Genomic DNA, 20,095 nt, shown 5'->3' with positions numbered 1-20,095 from the left:
CCTGCGTGGTGTGGCACTCCTTGGGCGCATCAGCACTGCGCACGGGCCAGCTCCACACGGGTCAAGGAGGCCCAGGGTGTGAACCGCAGACCTCCTCTGTGTTAGGCAGACGCCCTATCCATTGGGCCAAGTCCGCTTCCCTATCTTTGGTCCATTTATATTGCCCAAAGGAGAAGCGGTTGGTTGTGGAAAGCATATCCCCGCCAGGCAGGGCTGGGTGCCACCTGCGCCGGCTAGAGCTACCTACGCCCCGGGTCCCGTGGCCCATCCTGAGGGGTCCACATGTGGACACACGCATGTGCAGGGGTTCACCTTCCCCCACAGCCATGTCCCCCCCCCACGTAACGTGGCCTCCGTTACCTCCGCAGTACGGCGTGGACGTCATGGCCCGAGACGCCCATGGGAACACGGCTCTGGCCTACGCCCGGCAGGCCCCCAGCCAGGAGTGCGTGGACGTGCTGCTGCAGTACGGCTGCCCCGACGAGCGCTTCGTGCTCATGGCCACCCCCAACCTGTCCAGGAAGAGCGCCAGCAGCGGGAGGATGCCCACCATCATGTGACGCCCGCCGCGGGCGCCACGCCCCCTGGAAGTCACAGCACGTGAGTCCCGCCGTGCCCCCTGCTCCGCCTGGGGGTCACCTCCCCCTCCCACCCCAGCCCCTGTGAAATCACAAAACCTGGACAGTCCCCAGGGGGGCAGAGAGGAGGCCAGGAGGCCACAGGGTCGATCCCTTGGCGCAAGATTTCCCAAGTGGCCGGCGGGAGGAGTGGCCCGGCCTCGGCTCCTGGACGATAGCACACGACGGTGGACCCTGGTCCCGGCGGGCTGCAGACAGTGCACCGCCCGGGTGACGGGAAGAGGGGGAGGGAGGGCAAGGAGCAGGAGAAGGGGTAACTTTCCTTGACTGGCAGTTAAGCACATCCGTACATTTCACCTCTACCAAACGGAACACTTGGATTTCATCTCTTCTCCGAGGAGCTTGACGGCATAAATCAGAAGCAAGCACAGAGTTTGTCAGGTTTGAAGCCCCTATGATGGTATGTGTCAAATCAGTTGTAGCTAATCTGTCCAGGGAGAATACTGGCTTCATTACACTTGTATAGTTGAGTTCTTCCAGCATTACCGCTGTTTAATAGAACATGATTAGTCATCACCGGGAAGAAAGCATATTAGCCGAGGAGGTAGTTACGCGGCACGCTCCGGTGATTGCCGGGATGTGATTGCAATATTCTTAGAAGCATCATATTATCCCAGACATGTTCTTTCGAGCCCTCGGAGCCCTCCTTTCTAAATTCACTGTCATAATTTAGTATCTGTTTAATTTTTCAGTCCAAAGAGAGAAAATCCGTTGCTGAGTATTATTTGACTGTGGTCTCCTTGGTGTAAAAACAAAATGGAAAAAATAAATAAGAGTAACTCTGGATTTCAAAAAGGAAATAACGAATCCGGCTCCTGCAAACGCGTTGGGTGCATTTAACGAACTAAATGAACAGAGAAAAGGCTATATTTTTCCCCAGCAGAAGAGAGATTTTATGCCCTTTGGCCAAGGCGAATGTGTTGGGTCTCAGCCACGCCTGGGCTGCGTCGTCCAAGTTCCGCAGGTCTCTGTATTGTGTCTTTGGATAAGATGTGTGAAAATCTATTTGAATAAAAGAAGTTCATAAATATGCATTGATTTTTGTACAGACAAATGGCACCTCTGTTAATTTATAAATTGAACTGGATGTGAACTAATAATGTGCAACTAGTTGAGATAAGAAGGTTACAGATCATTGTACATGGAAAATATTCCCAGCAGTAAACACTTCCATTAATGTGATGTACAGCTTTTAAGAAGGAGCATATCAGAATAAGATGGTGGTACAATTTGCTTATTAAAATCGAGAAAGGGGGGGGAAAAAAAACCCAACACGGCAAAGCAGGCATGTGATTTCTCATTATTGAAAGCATGATTGAGGTCCCGTCCACTTTTGCTCACCAGGATGAAGGGGCCACAAGACGGGGGATGATTTTCCTAACCCTAGACCAGGTGCTCTGCCAAGACGGGTCCTGAGCAGCCGCCAGCTGTTCTGTGACACAGCCCGGCTCGTAAGAACCCTTCAGACTTTTTACTTGGCGGCAAGCCCTCCATCCTCATACGCCACTTGGTTTGGCGGCTTCAGGCTTTGGCCAACGTCATCGTGACAGTCAGGCCTCGTAAGCCAGAGCGTGACATCTTCGGTTGTCACCAAGCGAAGGGGGCAGCTCTGCCCAGGGCCTTTTGCAGTACCGCGGGAAGAAGGATGGTCCTTCTGAAAGTCAACTCTGAGCTGATGTAGCACAGGACCCCCGCACCCGCTGGCCCCTGGCCACTGGAGTTGGCCCTGCTCCTGTGACCCAACCTTATCTTTTGTAAGAGTTTCCCCTCCTTTCACTTTTTAAAATAAATGAAAATAGGTGGGGCGAAAATTAAGGTTTACACAGAATTTATAGGTGGATACGTGTTTCACGGAAATTTCTAATCGTAACTAAACTCGGTATCACCGATATCTAAGAATAATAGGTGCAGAGGCCACGTGCCTGCAAACCTCGGCAGCACTTCCGTAGTCCCTCCATTGGTTTCTTAATCCTGTGTTCCATCACTGTCGTTATTTTAAATGTGAATAGGAAGAAAAAAGTCATTGCCTATTTTTAAAGAACGCGTTACTGTTTGGATGCAGCTATATACATTGTCTCCACAAAGCCTTTCGTGTAGACTTTATGTAGTGAACGGGGATGTAGTATAAATGAAATTCCTAAATTATTTCATTATAGTTAATGGCCACTATAGGAATGCTTTATCGGACTGAAGCCTTCTCTTGGAAAGAAGCGGCAAGTCCTTGTAAGGCTTCTTTGGGATGTATGTGAGTGTGTACATACTATATGTGTTTATAATATACTATTTTCCCAGATGACTTCTTTTTTCACTTAACCTTCTACAGCCTGAATGCTACCTTGGTTTTTCTCCCTTCTTTCCGTCCAACATGGGGCCGTCACAAACTGTCCCTTAGGAAACACTGCCCACTCCCCCACCCCGCCATTTTGCACCATCTTGATCTGCCCCAAGAGGCAGCTTGCCGTCTTGAGCCCCAAGTTTTGGCAACAGAGAGGAAAGGAAAAATAAAGGTGGCTGGTGGCTAATCTCATATGTTTTGGTGTCAAAATAGACATTTCTTTCTTCGCTGACAACACTCTAATCCCAGTTTTTTGAGACCTGACTGTAGCCGAGACTGGGAGAGGCAAGGACTGGGGCCACTTTGGGACAGGGTAGGGTTTTCACCCTTGATTCCACATAAGTTCTCTGATATGACAACTACAGAACTCACCCAGCCTTTCCTGTTCAAAATTAAAATTTCCCCTTGAAAGCTCCCTGCCGTCCAGACAGCGGGCATGTCGGGGACGCGTGAGTGACGTTCCCTGAATCTCGGGTCCCACCAGCAGGTGCGGTGCCATGGCCCTCAGCCAGAGCTCCCGACACGGATGTACACAGAGGCAGGTGAAGGCGGCAGGGTGGTTCTCAGCCGGAAGAGGACGGGTGCCCCCCGACGCACTCCCAACTCAGAGCCAGCCCGTCCCAGCGGCCGGCTCTCCAGCACCAGGTTCCCTCTTCCCAGTCTCACAGTCTTTTGGGATCCCGCCCCTGCCTCCCAGCCTAGCCTCCGACGTCCCCCGTTGGTGACGGCTGCACACATTCAGGGCCGATCCCCCATGTCTGCGTCGGAGGTGTTGCCAGATTAACTCGGGGAGACGCGCTCAGGGGAAAGGCAGCCCGGGTTCGAGTCCTGGACAAGCCTCTGGCCTCTCAGACTCCGTTTCCTCATCCCTGAGACAGGTGGGCCTACAGAACCAGGGGCAGGGACCGAGGGAGGGTCCAACCAGGTGGGCCCTGCCGGCCTCCTGGCTGGCCGGGAAGGGATGCTCGGGAGCTGGGGTTTCCTGTAAGAAGGGAAGTGCTGCTGGGACCCAAGCAGGCCCCACGGGGCACATGTGGGCCCCGCCCGCTGTCCCCAGGCCCCAGGCCAGTGCCTGGAGCACGGGCAACACCTCCGCAGGCCTGGTATCTCCTGAGCCAGTGACGCCCTCAATGCCCCTGACCTGGGGGCCCAGGAGCGGGGGAGGCCCTGAGAGCACCCAGAGAGCTCCTCTCGCCGGTGAACCCAGGCTGCCACCCCCATCCCGCCAGGCCCCTCAACGAGGCTTCTCCTCCATCTTCCAGCCTGAGTTTCCTTTTACTTGAGGGAGACAGACAGAGGGAGGGCTTGAGTGTCACGCCGCTGTCGGTTATGGGTGGTGCTTAGGCCCAAGGCCATCTCCCCTCCGCCTCTTCTCCCTCTTCTGTCCTCCTCCTCCTCCTCCCCTCCCCGCCTCATCCTCTGGGCTCCCACCAGCTTCCTTCCCGTGACGCAGTCCAGTCTCACCTGCTGGTTCGTACTCGGGGGCCTCCTCTTCCCATTTCTGTGGGTTCCCCTGGGCAGGCAGGGCTATGGCTTTGGGTCCCACCTCACCCCCCGCCCCAGCTGGCAGGACTGGGCAGGGCGTGTCCTCCTCTCTGGGGCTCTTCCCTGCCCAGGCCTCCAGGCCTCGCCTTTCCCCAGAGCTTCCCGCATTCATCTTCCTCAACGAGAACACCTTCCAGGCCACGCAGGAGTCGGTCAGGGTGGGAGTTGCCCTGGGGCCGTGTGGGAAACCAGAGGGGGAAATCCATGTTTTAACACACAGCCTTGCAAAATGTAGCTCCCCGGGATAGTAAGTAACCATCCGGTCTCAGGACTTCTCCAAAGGCTGAGCTCTTTGGACAGCAGCCCCGGGACCTCTTGGTGGGCTGCCTGACCGGTTCTCGGTCCATTCTCATGCGCCCACGAGGCCACCGAGCCGTCTCTAGACCTTCCCTCGCTTAGATTTAGGTCCTTCAAGCGAGCCCATCACAAGGCAGTTAGGGAGAAATTCCTGTCGGAACTGGCTGCAGACGCGGGGCTTTTTTCCAAGGAGACGTGGTTTACTCCTCACGGCCTCCTCTAGCTTAGGGCACACCTTGGAGGGACTTGCACCCTCAGCTTGACCTGAAAGCTAAAAGGGCCTGGGCATCAAGCTTGATTTTTCACTGCCCACCACTCCTGACCTGTGTTCCGCGTTTTACTTCCTCGTTGGCTTCCTTGAGACAGCCCTTGCGGCCAGTGACTCGTTAGCTGGCAGGCCCATGCCCGTCAGCAAGGCCGAGGTAGCCAGGTGTGCCGCTGTTCCCCGGAAGGCGCCCTGCCCGGCCCTGCCCAGCGTGGGCTGTGCCCCTGCTCCCCTGTGTACCCTACAGTAAAGGCTCCTTTGTCATCCAGCACTCAGATATGTCGCCTTTCAGCCAAACTGTCGAATCCCTTCGAGGTCTACAGAAGGGGAATTAGGTTAGAAACTTAGGGTGGATGGATTAATAGGAAGCCGCCCGCAGACTCTCGTCTCCATCACTGCCAAGGAAGTCATCCCTGGGACCCAAGAAGCTGTGGCATCTGTATTAGAAGCAGCGTTGCTCAGAGTGAGCGAGCAAATGATAACACTTCACAGCATAGACATGTTAGCGTTTCTAAAAACAAATGTTCCTCCCCATAGAGAAGAAATGCTGTCCTTTAAAAAAGAAAAAAAGTTCTTTAATGGACTCCCTCTTCAATTTGGATGTCTCCCACCTTTTTTTTACTGTTTGTTTTTATTATGTTTTTTAAATTTTTACTTTAGAAGCATATATACAACTTAAAATGTCTGCTGCTTTTGAAGCATAGACTGACCTTGTTTCAGTTTGGGTTTGCATCGTATGTCAGAGTTGAAATTAGAGCACACGTCATCAGTAGATGATTCCGGAAAGGGATTCTGTAAAACCACCAAGTCTTTTCATCTGTGATTTTTAAAAAGACAAGCTTTGGAGTATTTTAAGTTTCATCAGGGTAGTAAACACCTCCAAAAAGCAGGGCTACAACCAACTTAACTTCGGAGACATTTCCTTACCATGCTTCCCAAGTGAGGAGCTGACTGCTGTACAGTGCCAGCATGTGGTTTGGGGGTTTTGCACCTGCTTGGTACAAACGCTCTCCTCTCAGGCCCTCGCCCCCCCCCGTGGATGGGTCTTCGCTGCCTGGAGCGGGACAGTGGGTCAGGAGCGGGCAGGAGAGAGCTGGCGCTCTGCAGGCCCCACGTGTCCAGGCGTGAGCCGGGTCCACTCCCAGAGCCCCAAGCGCGGCAGGCGGCCACTCCGCGTGTCCAAGGCAAGGGGCGTCCGCCAGCGCCAGGGAGGCAGCACAGGGCTTGTGTGTTATTTTGGCCTAGCACCCGGGAACCCCACTCCCCCAGCCCCCCGAGGGCCGTGAGAGAGGCCTGCCCGTCGGAGTCCCTTCAGGAGGATCTGGAATCAGTGGGGATTCTGCATGTTTTGTCTTGAGATCGGGTGAAAGGAAGGAACCAACCAAGACGTGAGACCATCGGGGAATCTTCAGAATGGAGACCCCTCCCTTAACACACGAGTATGCACCCCCACCTCCTGGTACTGGATGGTGTCTGGCCCCACCCAGAAAGCTAATGCCTGGGCTGGTTTAAGAACTCTTATTTTAAACAAAAAATGTCACACCAGCCACATTTTATGCAGTTGCTCACGTACAATGTCCAGGGCCTGTCCTGGGCTGATGAAGTCCGCTTGAGGTCCTCCTGCAGCTCGAGTGGTGCCTGTAGACAGAAATCTAGATTCACCCCACTCCTGCCGGGCCCCAGCCATGCTGGCGGGCAGCTCATCCCCCACTGCCTGGCCTGACCCGCAGCTGGGTCACCCGAGCACGTGTCCCTCCTGAGATGCAACGGCCAAGGGTCCTGCCTGGCGCTCTGCTCTGCTCTCCTGAGCACAGAATGCTCTCCCCAGCCACCCGCCCAGGCTCCCAGCAGGACCGTGGGGGCCGCAGCAGGCCTGAGCGAGCACCGGGGCAGGGCCGTGGCGGAGGGGCCGGGGCACGGTCAGAGGCCGCTCCGTGGCCGTAGCTGCCCCTGGATTTTAGAGAGAATTCCTTCTCAAACCCATGAAGAACCTCGGGGTGCCCGAGATACATCCGTGTCTCGAATGTATCCAGTTCTGGAGGTGGCAGCCCCCGAGCCCCCGAGTGCGGGGGTGGGTGCTCTGTGTATTTCAGAGCCCCCGGAAGGCAACGGACCGTCGGTGTCCTTTTGGCAACAGTTGCTGAGCTTGGGTGCAGGACCGGAAGGCGGGGTCGGGAGAGGCGACCCTGCCGGCCGCAGGGACAGCCCACGGCTTTGGGGAGCTGCGCTCTCGCCCCGAGAACCCCCCCATCCTCCTGTCACTGACTTGTCCGCTCTGCCAGCTTCGAAGTGAGTTCACATCTTGACACAAGCGTGTGCTTCTTGAAGGGGCAGCCAGAGCAGGTCAAAGGTGACCACTGGGTCGCATTTCTAGGTGGCAGCAGGGAAGCTCAGGCCACAGGCCGCGTTTTTTTAGCACTTTTTTTCCCCCTGTTTCTGTAAATAGCAATGTATAGATGATGGAAGGAGAAGCGCGGGCTTTATTCACAGATGGCTTTTTTTGGGTTGTTTTTATATTACCTCATTCAGCAAGTTTATGTTTCACAATGACTCAATGATGCTTTATTTATATTGTTTGTACTGTAATTAAAACCACTGACCGACATTTCACTTTGCTTGTTACTTCCTATGACCTTGTTTTGATTATTAAATATGCCAGTTTGTATTTTCCTGCCCTGGGATTTTTTTTGTGTGTCAGCTGTACAGTATTCTAAGAGGGAAAAAAAAAAAAAAGAAAAACTGTGTAAAGTAATGGAGAGAGGTGGCTATAGAGTAGAGGCCTCTTTCTAATAAAGAAATGAAAGTCTGTCTCTGCCACTGCCTGAGTTTTTTTGGTGTTGGTCATTTGTCAGGACTAATTGGGCCTCTCTTCCCAGGGAAGGTAAATCAGAGTGCAGGGGCTGGGACTGCTCGGCGCTGCATCTCGGCCCTGGCCTGCGGGAGCTGGGCCATGAGTGCTTCCCTCACGGAATGGGGGAGAGTCAAGGAGCATCTCTTTGACCCACGTCCAAGGATAGAAGCCAAGGTTCAGCTCGGCCAGCCGTGGCGCCCCCCAAAAGGGACTGGCTGGGCCCAGAAGTTCCAGAAGCTTCTGGTGTCCTCTTTGCACTACACCACACTGCTCCTGATGTTGTAGTAAGCACACAGCAGGAGCTGGGAGATAAACCATCCTGGGGCTCTGTTAGAAACACTCCCGTTACTGATGCATTGTCATTTTCTCCTGAGTATACGTGGTATCTTTTTGAAAATCAGAAAAGTATAAAGAAAGTAAAACTCACCCAAAGTGCCTCCACCCAGACATCACTGCGGTCGGCAGTTTGGCAGGTGCCTCTCTCTGCAGACATGTGGACATCCTCTTGCCGCACTCTTCCAGGTCTGTAAATACAAAGCCCCACGGTGGCGACGTGGACATTTTCTGTTGACATTTGCCCATGCCGAGGGGAGCCAGCAGCTCCGCAGAGAGCCCCGTGGACTCTGCCGGCACAGAGGACGCGGCCCACTCCGATGGCAGTCCAGCTCCGTGGCCCCACAACGCCCAGCAAGCCGAAGGCTACCCAGTGCCCAGGCCACATCTTCTAGGAAATGGGTGAAAGAGGACAAAGGGCAACGGTGCTTCCCGGGGTTCATGGCCGTGCCGGCCATCGCCGGGCCGTGGTGACCGCTACAAGTGGCACGTCTGCCTTACAGCAGCTTCAAGACGTTCAGGGACGGTTTCTGCTGAGAACCTTGGAGGCGGGCAAGCCGGGGCTCGCAGGACAGTTCCAGAACCCCCCCCTGCGCGCAGCCCTCGTCGGCGGCTCTCCCCGAAGCCCCTCGGCTGACTTCACTTCCACACACGGTGGGTGGCGTCGCCCACGGCTGTGAGGGACGCCGGGAGAGGCAGTGCCCGCCTTGCCGAGGCGGGGTCAGGTGCTGGGAAGGCGCGCGCGCAGACGCTGCCGGTCCCTCCTGCTCGCCCCCCAATATTTGAACACACACTCTGTCGACACAGACACACGGGGTTGGCGGGAGCAGGCGGAATTCAAAGGAGCAAAATTCCACCGCCCCCACCCCGGCCACTGGAACCAGAAGAAGAAGGCGGGGCCAGCCCTGGGCCCTCCTCGCCTCCCTCCCTCGCTGGGGGGCCAGCCCACCGCCTCCCCCACCGGCGCCCGGCTCCCTCCCGCACGCTCTCCCCTCCCAGTCCCCTCCACAGTCCGCCCTCTCTGCAGCCACCACCACGCCAGGTGGGCCCAGCCCCGCCGCTCCCTGCCCCGAGCTCCTTCATCCCCAGGGCTCGAGGGTAAAACCCAACGTCCTGAAGGTGGTCCCACTGCCGGCTGAGTCTGCCCCCACCCCAGGGTGCCAGCCTCATCCTGCCCCCCACCCCACCCCGTTCCTCCCCCTGGGAAGGATCCCACTCTCTGACCCGGCCCTCCCTTCTCGGGAGACTCCAGTGAAATGTCGCTTCCCCGAAGGCCTTCTGCCCTCGCCCCGCCGTCAGCACCCTTGCATTTGACCTTCCTTGTCCTTGCCATCGCCCACCACAGATGGGGTGTGCGTTTCTCCAGGGAGTAACTCGGCCCCCTGGTGCCTCACAAGCTTCACAGCCACGGGGACCCACTGAACGAAAGAGCCGAGGAGCACAGTGGCCCGCCAGGGGCCTCACCTTGCCTGGAGCCTGGAGTGCCCGGCGGCACCCACAGGGTTCCTGGGGTCATCTAAGGAGGCCAAGGCCCTGCATAGCCCTGGAAGGCCCGAGCATGGAAGATGGTAGGACGACTTCGCCCCAGGACCCGCCTGGCCTGCCCCCAGCCCGCTCTCCCGGAGCCCTGCAGACCCGAGCCCTGGGGCGGGGGTCCTGCTCCTCCCCTCGGAGCGCCCCGCCCCGCCCCGCTGTGGGCACGGGGTGCGCGTGAGCAAAGCGCGCTGGAGCCCTGCACAAAAGCCGCTTCGACTGCCAAAGCAGAAGACGCGGGACAGTTAGGTTCAATGCCACTGTCTCCCCGGCGCGTGCCCAGAAGCCACTAAGCCACAATTCATCACCACTGAAGTCCACTAAGGCGCCTAATTGGCCCATAAATGTGGCCAATATCCGCACCTGACACCCAAAGACACTGCAGGCAATTAGCTCTTATTTATTTGCATATGGTATTGACCAATCTCCAGCTACTCTCACGTTCAAGATCTGTTTATTTTTAAAGCTGGTGGGGGGGGAAGAAGGGGGGGAGCTCATTTACTGTGCCAAAAGGGAAACCACTGCACAGGGCCCCGAGCAGGGACGTGGGGAACTTGGCATTGCACTGCGCCTGGCTAAGCAATTTGATGATTAATTTGTGCTCAGGGCCCTCTCTATAGCTTGCAAAATACTCAGCGGATCAGGTACCCGAGGGCTGTGCAATCTGCCCAAATGTGTCTGCACCGGGCGGCTGGGAGGCACCTTTGCGTGGGCTGGGGGCAGGCTGGCAAACACAACAGCTGGCAGCGGGGCCCCAGGTGCGTGGGCTATCGAAATGCAGAGTGACTTGGCCACTGTCATGCTATCCAATCCAAAAGACTTGGCAAGCCACACTCAGCAAAGGGACATCCCCAAGGATAAGGTCTATTCTGGGTGCCAGCGGCCTCCAGCTTCTCCCAGCTCCAGAGCTCCTTGGTGTGGAAACAGTTAAATTCCCTGTTATCCCCAAACTGTCGGGCTCTCTACAGAGTCAGTGATGGGATGTTCTAGGCATGGGCTCTGGCCTCAGCCTACTTGGTGAAAAGAGCTGCTCTGGGGCATCCCGGCCCCTCAGGCCTCATCTGAAAGGTGGGTACAAAAGTAATACCCACCCCATAGTGTAGATGGGAAGGTGGCACGAGGTAATACGCGGACAGAACTTAGAATGTATGCTCCCTCAGGCATTAGGAGTCATCATCAGGATTTTTATGACGGAACACTTAAATCCCCCCAAATCCATATGCAAGCAATCAACATACAGAAAAGATACCTATAAAACAGAGCACGCAAAAAGCAAATTACCACTGTGAAGAGTGAGAGTCCCATTTGGGCCGGAGGAAAAAACACATGGAATAAGCTGTATATTTATGTGCATAGATGACACTGGGAAAGAACAGACAGCAAACAGTTAACAGGAGTGAGGGGAGAAGTTCATCTTGATTTGAATTTACTCTTTGTGCTTAATAAAATAAAAAGAAAATGAAACTAACAATAACCCACCCTCCAGAGTCAGGCCACCTTAGCATGTAGCCTTCCATCATTTTTTTAATATCTATGTACTTTTATAAAACACAGATTACTTTTCGAACTCTTTTGTAGCCTACTCTTCCCTTCAATTTTTTGTTTTGAAATTTTTCAAGACTATAGGAAAGTTGAAAGAGCAGTTCCATAAACACCCAAACAGACCCCTCCTGTACATGCCAGCTATTCTCATTTTCACACATGGTGCTATCCATCTACCTCTCTACCTAGTTATCTTTCTACCTACCTACCTGTCCACCTGTATGTCTGTCTATACACATACACACATGATGCTGACCCACTGGAAAGTAAATTGTCAGCAGCATTCTTTTTCACCCTGAAATAAATGAGCACAAGGACATTCGCTTTCATAACTTACAGCATGGCAGTCACCGCCACTGCTCTGATTAGAATACGCAGTCCAGACCCAAATCTGCTCAATTGTTCCATAATGTCTTTAATAGCTGATTTCCCCTTATCTAAAACCCAATCAGTAATTGCACAGAGCCTTTAGTTATCATGATAACCTGCTTCTTTAAGCTTAAATGATCATGAATAACTTTTCATATCGAAAAACAATGAGCGAAGCAGCTGTGGCTCAAGCAACTGAGCCCACATTTACCATATGGGGGGGGGCACAGGCCCCCACACTCCTGCACAATAAAGGAGTGCACCAAAAAAGAGGATGAGGCAACCAGATTTTTTTTTTTTAATGAACATTAACTAGCCAGAACTGAGGCTTTCGTTTCCCAGCACTTTGACCTATATGATGATGTTTTCGTTTGCTTAAGGCTGCCAATGCAAAATACCAGAAATGGATGGGCTTTTGTAATACGAATTTACAATTCCAAGGCTGTGAAAAATATCCAAATCAAGGCATCATCAAGTAATGCTGGGAAGCGGATTTGGCCCAGCAGATAGGGCATCCGCCTACCACCTGGGAGGTCCAATGTTCAAACCCAGGGCCTCCTGACCCGTGTGGAGCTGGCCCACGCACAGTGCTGATGCGCGCAAGGAGTGCCCTGCCACGTAGGGATGTCCCCCGCATAGGGGAGTCCCACACGCAAGGAGTGCACCCCACAAGGAGAGCCGCCCAGTGCGAAAAAAGTGCAGCCTGCCTAGGAGTGGCACCGCACACACAGAGAGCTGACACAGCAAAATGACACAACAAAAAGAGACACAGATTCCCGGTGCTGCTGACAAGAATACAAGAGGACACAGAAGAACACACATGAATGGACACAGAAAGCAGACGGGGCGGGAGGGCGGGTCAGGAAGAGGAGAGAAATAAAAAGTAAATCTTAAAAAAAAAAAAAGATGCTGCCTCACCAAGCTGTAGATGTTGGTGACCAGGTACACAACAGAGCATCATCTAAAGATACTTTCTCCCTGAGCTCAGCTTTGGGTGGTCAAGCACGTAGCTCATCTCGTCCCTGTGCTCGTTGCTTCTGCTTTGGCTGCTTCGCTGATTCCAGCCTGCAGCCTCTCTCTCAGCCTCTCAGGGCTTCACTGCCTTCCTGTGCCTGCAGGCAATCCTAGAGTCCTCCCTCACATGGCAGGGTAAAATATGGGCTCACACTCTCTCTCTCTTTCACCTCTGTTTACATAAGACTCCTGCAAGAGGGCCAAGACATGCCCTGGGTCACATCTTACTGAAGTAACCCAATCTAAGGCCCCCAACTGAAGCGATCTAATCAAAAGTGATCTAATCCAAAGGTACCTTAACTGAATCTAACCAAAAGGCCCCACATACATAGGTTTACATGCACAGGAATGGGTTAGCTCCAGGAACATGAGCTTTTCTGGGAGTCACAAAAGCTTCAGAAATGCTTACATATTTTCCCCAATTTAAAAGGCAGAAGTAAAAAAAAAAAGGATCTCTTTTTATTTATGTGCATTTTATTGTAATGGGGATTGAAAATTGTTAGGTTTAATGGCAATTTATGTTTTTCACATTTTTTGGAGGGCTTCTTATTAATGTGTAAACTTAGAGGATATTAACCCCTTGCATGCCATGTGTTATAAAATTTTTCCCTTTTTTTTTTTTTTTTTTTTGAGATACAAGGACCTCATATGTGGAAGCCAGCACTCTCAACCACTGAGCCACATTGGCTCCCCTGAGTTGGTTTTTTCATTTGTTTGCTTGTTGTTTGTTGTTTTTTTAGGAGGCACCAGGACTGAACGTGGGACTTCCCTATGGGAAGCAGGCACTCAAGCACTTGAGCCACATCTGCTCCCTTATTTCCTTTTTTTAAAATTTATTTTATAAATATATTTATTTATAAAATATATTTCATTTATTTCTCTCCCCTTCCCCTCCCCCCCATTGTCTCCTTTCTGTGTCCATTCACTGTGCGTTCTTCTGTGTCTGCTTGCATTCTCAGCAGCACTAGGAATCCATGTCTCTTTTGTGTTGCATCATCTTGCTGCATCAGCTCTCCGTGTGTGCAGAACCACTCCTGGGCAGGCTGCGTTTTGTTTGCATGGGGCAGATCTCCTTGCAGGGTGCACTCCTTGTGCATGGGGCTTCCCTACTTGGGGGACACTCCTGCATGGCATAGCACTCCTTGTGCACAGCAACACTGCACATGGACCAGCTTACCACATCAGCCAGGAAACCCTTGGACCTCCTATATGGTAGATGGACGCTCTATCAGTTGAGCCACATCCGCTTCCCTCCTTTTTAATTACATGTTTTTTAATGTGCATACTCTTAACACTTATGTCCTCAAATCAATCCATCTTTACTCATAAGTCTTGCCTTTGATGCTGGGCTTAAAAAGTCCTCACCCAAGATTATACAAAATTCAATTTCTGTTCTAGTACACTTATATTACTTTGTGCTACTTTATTACATTTAAATTTTTCATCCACCTTCCATTTGTGAAAATTTTATTTTTTTCCAAATGGTTAGGTAATTGTGCCAATTCCACCTATTAAACCATAGGATGGAAGTATTTTTTGTGACACGTAAATTATAGAACATCCACATAATAGACCAATAGTAGCCATTAAAGAGTCAGGCAGAACTACTCATACGTACATGGAAAGATGTCCATGACACACCATTAAATAAAAAATGCAAGTTGCACAACAGCAAGTAGCAGGTGATCCCCAAAGCAAAGGTTTTGTGTATGTGTGTGTGTGTGTGTGTGTGTGTGTGTGTGAGCTGCCCTCTCCTCTCTCTGGGGAATTCACTATAACTAAACACCTCTACCCCACTCAGCCTGTGGTATTGCTCAGGTGAGGAGCAGCAGCTTGGACTTCCGAACAGGAGCTCATATTTGAAAACACTGCTACACTGTCTGCAGTGTCCTCAGAAGACGGGCCTTGCTTCACACTGCGACATTTAGACTGATGTGCTTGACTGGGTGACTTCTGTGTGCCTCAGGGAGCCAACAGTTTTAAGTCTGACAATTCCAAACGGTCTTGCCAATTTGGCAGCCGGCCAATTTGGCACCCTTTTCATGGGACACAACAACCAGTAGATTCAAATTGTGTTTTATTTATATTGATCACTCATTCCCAGCCATTGCCGTTCATTGGAATCAAAGGATGCAGATACTGGTCCCACCCTTGAAGATACCAATTGAATGGTTTGCAGGGGGCCTCACAGGCATACTGCATTCGGAGGGCTTCAAACTGAATGCCAGAAATGAAAACCACAAAAAGGCAGCAGTGGCTCCAATGCAGCAGAAGTTTAGACACGTTTAGCCACCGATCCTGTGAAATCCAGGAGCCTGCTGTCCGAGACTGATGTAGGACACTGCTCCGGGGGTCCTTGGAGACATAGGCTCCTTCCAGCCAAGCACTGCACCATCTCTACCGTGACCTTGTTTGTATGACCCACACAGCGTCTGCGTGCCTGGCAGCCAACTGGAGAAGAGACTAAAGGTCAGGAAGGGCATGCGATGCCCCAGAACTCTTCCAGCTCCGCTCTGGGTGGCCCTCTGCCCAGCAAACATTTATATGACTGAAGAGCAGCTCTTGGGAGATGGCAGTCGCGCTGGATTCATTTCCAGGGGTTGCCCTAACAAATGACTGCTTCAAACAACAGGAACTTAGTCTCTGGCAGTTGTGGGGCCACGAGTTCGAAATCGAGATGTCAGCAGGGCCAGGCTCCCTTTAACACGCTAGAGTGGATCCATCTTGCCTCGTGCAGCTTCTAAGAAGAGGCTCCAAGCACTCCTGTGGCTGCGTCACCCCATCTCCTTCCTCACATGGCATCTCCTCTTCTGTCCCTGTCAATCTCCCTCTGCCTTTCTTTTATAAGGACAATTGTCCCTGGATTTAGGGCCCATTGGATTCCCCAAGTTGATCCCATCTGGAGATCCTTAATTACACTGCAAGGACCCTTTTCCCAAATAAGGTCCCATTTGCAAGTTCTGGGGGTTAGGATCTGACATCTTTTTGGGGGTCCCCGATTCAGCCCCGGCAGGCTGGATATTGTGCTACCGTGTGACTCTAGACGTCACAGCCAGGTCCAGCCGGGGACACTCATTCATTCAGCACACAACCCTTCATTCAGGAAAAAAAAAATGAGGTCCTTTGGGGATTTTGAGAAGGACAACTGTCCCCTTGCACCCAACAGCCCTTCACCCCATCTCCCATTCTCCATCAGAACATCTGATTTCTCTCCCTGATGCCACAGCTGTGCATGCACAGGAAGGTCCCTGTCACTAGCGACGAATTCTACTGCAGGTGGCCATCGTCCTCCATCCAAGTCCACCACTCGGCCGACAGCTCTGGCCCGGGGTCCCCAGGGATGCCCAGCTCCTGGAACCTGGCCTTGGTTGGCGTCAGGATCACACGTCGGCCCGAGGCCTCCCAGAGCTGGGACGGAGCAGCCCTGGGGGAGCGCAGACAGCAGGCCTGGGCAGAACCGGGGTGCTGGACCTGGAAGGCCTCGCTCCTCCTGGTGACGGGGACTCCCGGGCTTGGCCCCGGGGCTGGGGACCCCCAGCGTCCCAGCCACGCTTCCAGCTCCCTCCAAACCAGGGGCAGCCGCTCCAGAGGAGGCACCGTCTGTGCCCCAGAGGGCCTCGAAGGCCGCCAGCCGCCCGCGCCTGGATTCGGGGCCCTCCTACCAAGTCGGGGTGAGCTGCTCCGCCCAGGGCCCGAACGCAGTGACAGGGGTGCCCTGCCGGCGGCCTGGGCTTAGCTCCGCGGCCCCTCCTCCTGCGCAGGCGCCCCACCACGTGGCCGCCGGCAGCCCCCCGCCTCCCCCGTGCAGGCGCCCCACCGCGTGGCCGCCGAGGGCCCCTCTGCGTCGCCTGTGTTGCACAAGCTGGTGTCCTTGCTGGGTGTGCTTTTGCAAGTCCACGGACTTGGGCAGGGGGGCTGGTAGTAGGTGCTCAGAACGGGCCCCTATTGGTTCATTATTAGGTCCTCCCCGCCGAGACCAGGACCTAGAGTGCTTGCCCGGGACGCTTCCCTGAAAGAGAAGGGCCAACGAACATGGGGGGAAGCACCCCCTTGCTCACAGCTTCCCAGTTGTCACCTCGGAGAGGCAGGTATCAGGGCGAAAGGAGGCCCAGGGAGGTGGGGAAACTGCCCGAGGCCGTGCGACTTTCTGTACAGACAAAGCTGGAATCCGGAAAGGCCCAGCACCCCTGAAGTGCAGGTAGCTACATGCTGGGGGGCCAGCTGTGTTCTGCTCCCACCCCCACCCCACCCCCGCCGCCGTGTGCTCTCGTGCTAAATTTACCCCCACCGCGGACTGGATAGAGACCAGAGCGAAGCATTCCCATAGAGCCAGGAACAAATCAAAGACCACCTGACACCGCCACTAGTCATCACATGGGAGGGTCTTTCCAGCAGGACAGGATGAGAAAGATAAAGGGGGTATGCCTACGGGAAAAGAAGAGGCAAAACCCACGTAAAAAGTGGAAGCGACTGTGAGGCAAGTAGTCGAGCTCCCGTTTACCCTATGGAGGCCCCGGGTTCAATCCCCAGGACATCCTGGTGCAAAAAGAAAAAAGGCGTCCCAGAGCTGCGAGGAGAGGCGCACAGGCCCTCTCAGGCACAGGGAGGCGACACACCCAAAAGAGGATGATGCAACCAGATAGGAGAAAGAAAGAAAGAAAATAATAGCCTTCCAATAACAGCACCATTAGCCAATGAGAAATTTTTGTGTTTAAAAAAAGAAAAAAGACTTCCATTTATTATAGTTACTAATCCCTGGGAATAAACCTCTACAAGATTTACGTCAGCGCTATATGAAGAAATAGCAAATCTTTACTGAAAGACAGCAAACTTGAGTAAGGAGAGGCAGACCTAGATCCTGGATCTCAGATCCAGGATCCCCACCCTCAGCCCACAAACGCAGGGTCTGCAGTCCAAACCCCATAGTGGACTTTTTCTTTTTTCTCTCCCCCTTCCCCCTGCCCCCACCGTTGTCTGCTCTCGTGTCCATTTGCTGTGTGTTCTTCGGTGTCCACTTGCATTCTCGGCAGCACTGGGAATCGGTGTCTCTTTTTTTGTTGTATCACCTTGCTGAATCAGTTCTCCATGTATGTGGCGCCACTCCTGGGCTGGCTGTGCTTTTTTCAGTTCTCCTTGCAGGGAGTACTCCTTGCATGTGGGGCTCCCCTACGTAGGGGACACCCCTGTGTGGCATGGCACTCCTTGCGCATGGCAGCACTGCGCATGGACCAGCTTATCACACGGGCCAGGAGGCCCTGGGTTTGAACCCTGGACCTCCTATGTGGTAGGCGGGCGCTCTATCAGTTGAGCCACATCAGCTTCCCTCTGCTTCCCCCATAGACTTTTTTTTTTAAGATTTATTTATTTATTTCTCTCCCCTCCCCCCCCACCCCAGTTGTCTGCTCTCTTTGCCTATTTGCTGCGTCTTCTTTGTCTGCTTCTGTTGTTGTCAGCGGCATGGGAATCTGTGTTTCTTTTTGTTGCATCATCTTGTTGTATCAGCTCTCTGTGTGTGCAGTGCCATTCCTGGGCAGGCTGCACTTTCTTTCTCTGGGCGGCTTTCCTTATGGGGCACGCTCCTTGCACATGGGGCTTCCCTACGCAGGGGACACCCCAGTGTGGCACGGCACTCTTTGCGTGCATCAGCAGTGAGCATGGGCCAGCTCCACATGAGTCAAGGAGGCCCGGGGTTTGAACTGTGGACCTCCCATGTGGTAGACAGACGCCCTAACCACTGGGCCAAAGTCCACTGCCCCCATAGACTTTTTAATGTAACCTGAACAGATGATTGAAAATTTCCTTTGGAAGAGAACAGATAGAAAAATGGGCTAAGAAAAACTTGAAAATGAAGGACAATGAGGAAGAACTTGCTATACTAGATATCAAAATATACTCTAGAAATGAAAATAATAAGGTGTTGGAGTGGGATGTCACAGAAAGGACCAAGGAATTATTACTAGGTTTCAGGAAATGGACCATAAATACATAAGAATTTGGAATATGATAAAATGTGTCACTTAAAATCAATGTGAGAAAAGTGATAAATGGAGAAAACATTGGCTATGCATTTGGGGGTATATATACTTAGAGTCTCATCCCCACTCTGTGCAAAAATAAACCTAAACAGCTTAAAGCAAAATATAAAACAAAAAGGTTAAAAAAGATGATAAAATATACTTTTATCATTAAAGACTGGAGAAGGCCCGCCTCACCAAGATACAAAAACCAAAAGCTTAGCAAAATGGACAGATTTGACTATGTAAAATTATACAATAAAACTCATCGTGAGTCTTTTCTTAGAGGTTTTCTGAACCCCCAGTATTCTGAGTGATCACTTCCCAGTAGGAAATACCAAGGATAGAAGAAGTAAAGTGACACCAGTGCAAGGTGGTATAAGGTGGTATATGGGAATGATGTATATTCTGCCTGGTCGTTCTATAAGCCCACAACTTCTCTAATAAAAATTTTTTTTAATTAAAGAAAAAATGACACCAAGAAAAAAAAAGTACTCTGACAAATCTAGGCAGGAGGGCATTCTACAAAAATGCTGACTTAGAGCTTTCAGAAAACCAATGTCATTTTTAAAAACGGGTGGGGTGTTATTCCAAAAGAATCAGAGAGACTAAATATCACAATAGCCAAATGCAATCTGTGAATTTTGGATGTTGGGTTTTTTTTTAAGTGCTATAAAATAAAATATGTTTTGAAACATTTAGAGAAATCTGAGTGTAGACTGGATATTGGATGCTATTGATGAGTGACTTAATTTCCTTAGGTAGTTGATGCAGTAGAAGTAATTTAGGAGCATGTCTTTATTCTCAGAAGAGATATAAAGTCTCTTCTTTATTTATTTTGGTGATTCAGCCTAAATAAATAAATAATAAGGAAATGTTAACAATTGTTGAATCTAGGTGAGGATTTACCAATGTTCATTTATTAGTTTTTTAACTTTTCTATATGTTTGAAAATTTTCAAAATAAAAATTTAGGAAGCATACTCAATTAGATAGGATGTTACAATACAAAGGCATATCTGTAGGCTAGGAAGATAGATAATAAAATTACCCTCCAGGAAGCGGGTATGGCTCAAGCGGTTGCGCTCCTTCCTCCCACTTGGGAGGTCCCCAGTTCGGTACCCCGTGCCTCCTGAAGAAAACAAAAACAAGCAACAAGCAAGACAAATGGAAAAAACAAAATAGAACATCACCTCAGGGAAGCTGATGTGGCTCAGTGGTTAAGCACCAGCTTCCCACATACGAGGTCCCGGGTACATCAAAAAAAAAAAAAATTATTATTTGCCACCCCCCTTAAGACCTGGAAAACCATCAGTGCTGCCTGGGTGTTTCTTCTCTCCTTGGAGTAATTGCTCTCTTG

The 20,095-nt window shown here is 51.9% G+C and overlaps 1 protein-coding gene across 3 annotated transcripts in view; it reads left to right on the top strand.

Moving 5' to 3' along the window:
* AGAP1 (ArfGAP with GTPase domain, ankyrin repeat and PH domain 1) overlaps positions 1-7,888 on the top strand; it is a 617,334-nt gene extending 609,446 nt beyond the window's left edge. For all 3 annotated transcript variants that reach the window (XM_058299852.2, XM_058299856.2, XM_058299853.2), the window contains one exon: positions 369-7,888. In XM_058299852.2, coding sequence (XP_058155835.1) covers positions 369-560 — 192 coding nt within the window. In that variant the 3' untranslated portion in view covers positions 561-7,888. The remainder of the gene's footprint in view (positions 1-368) is intronic.
* Positions 7,889-20,095: the final 12,207 nt, after the last annotated feature.

This window comes from Dasypus novemcinctus, chromosome 7, assembly GCF_030445035.2.
Source record: "Dasypus novemcinctus isolate mDasNov1 chromosome 7, mDasNov1.1.hap2, whole genome shotgun sequence".
In the NCBI taxonomy this organism is placed as follows: domain Eukaryota; kingdom Metazoa; phylum Chordata; class Mammalia; order Cingulata; family Dasypodidae; genus Dasypus; species Dasypus novemcinctus.
This window is presented reverse-complemented; position numbering and strand designations above follow the sequence as displayed.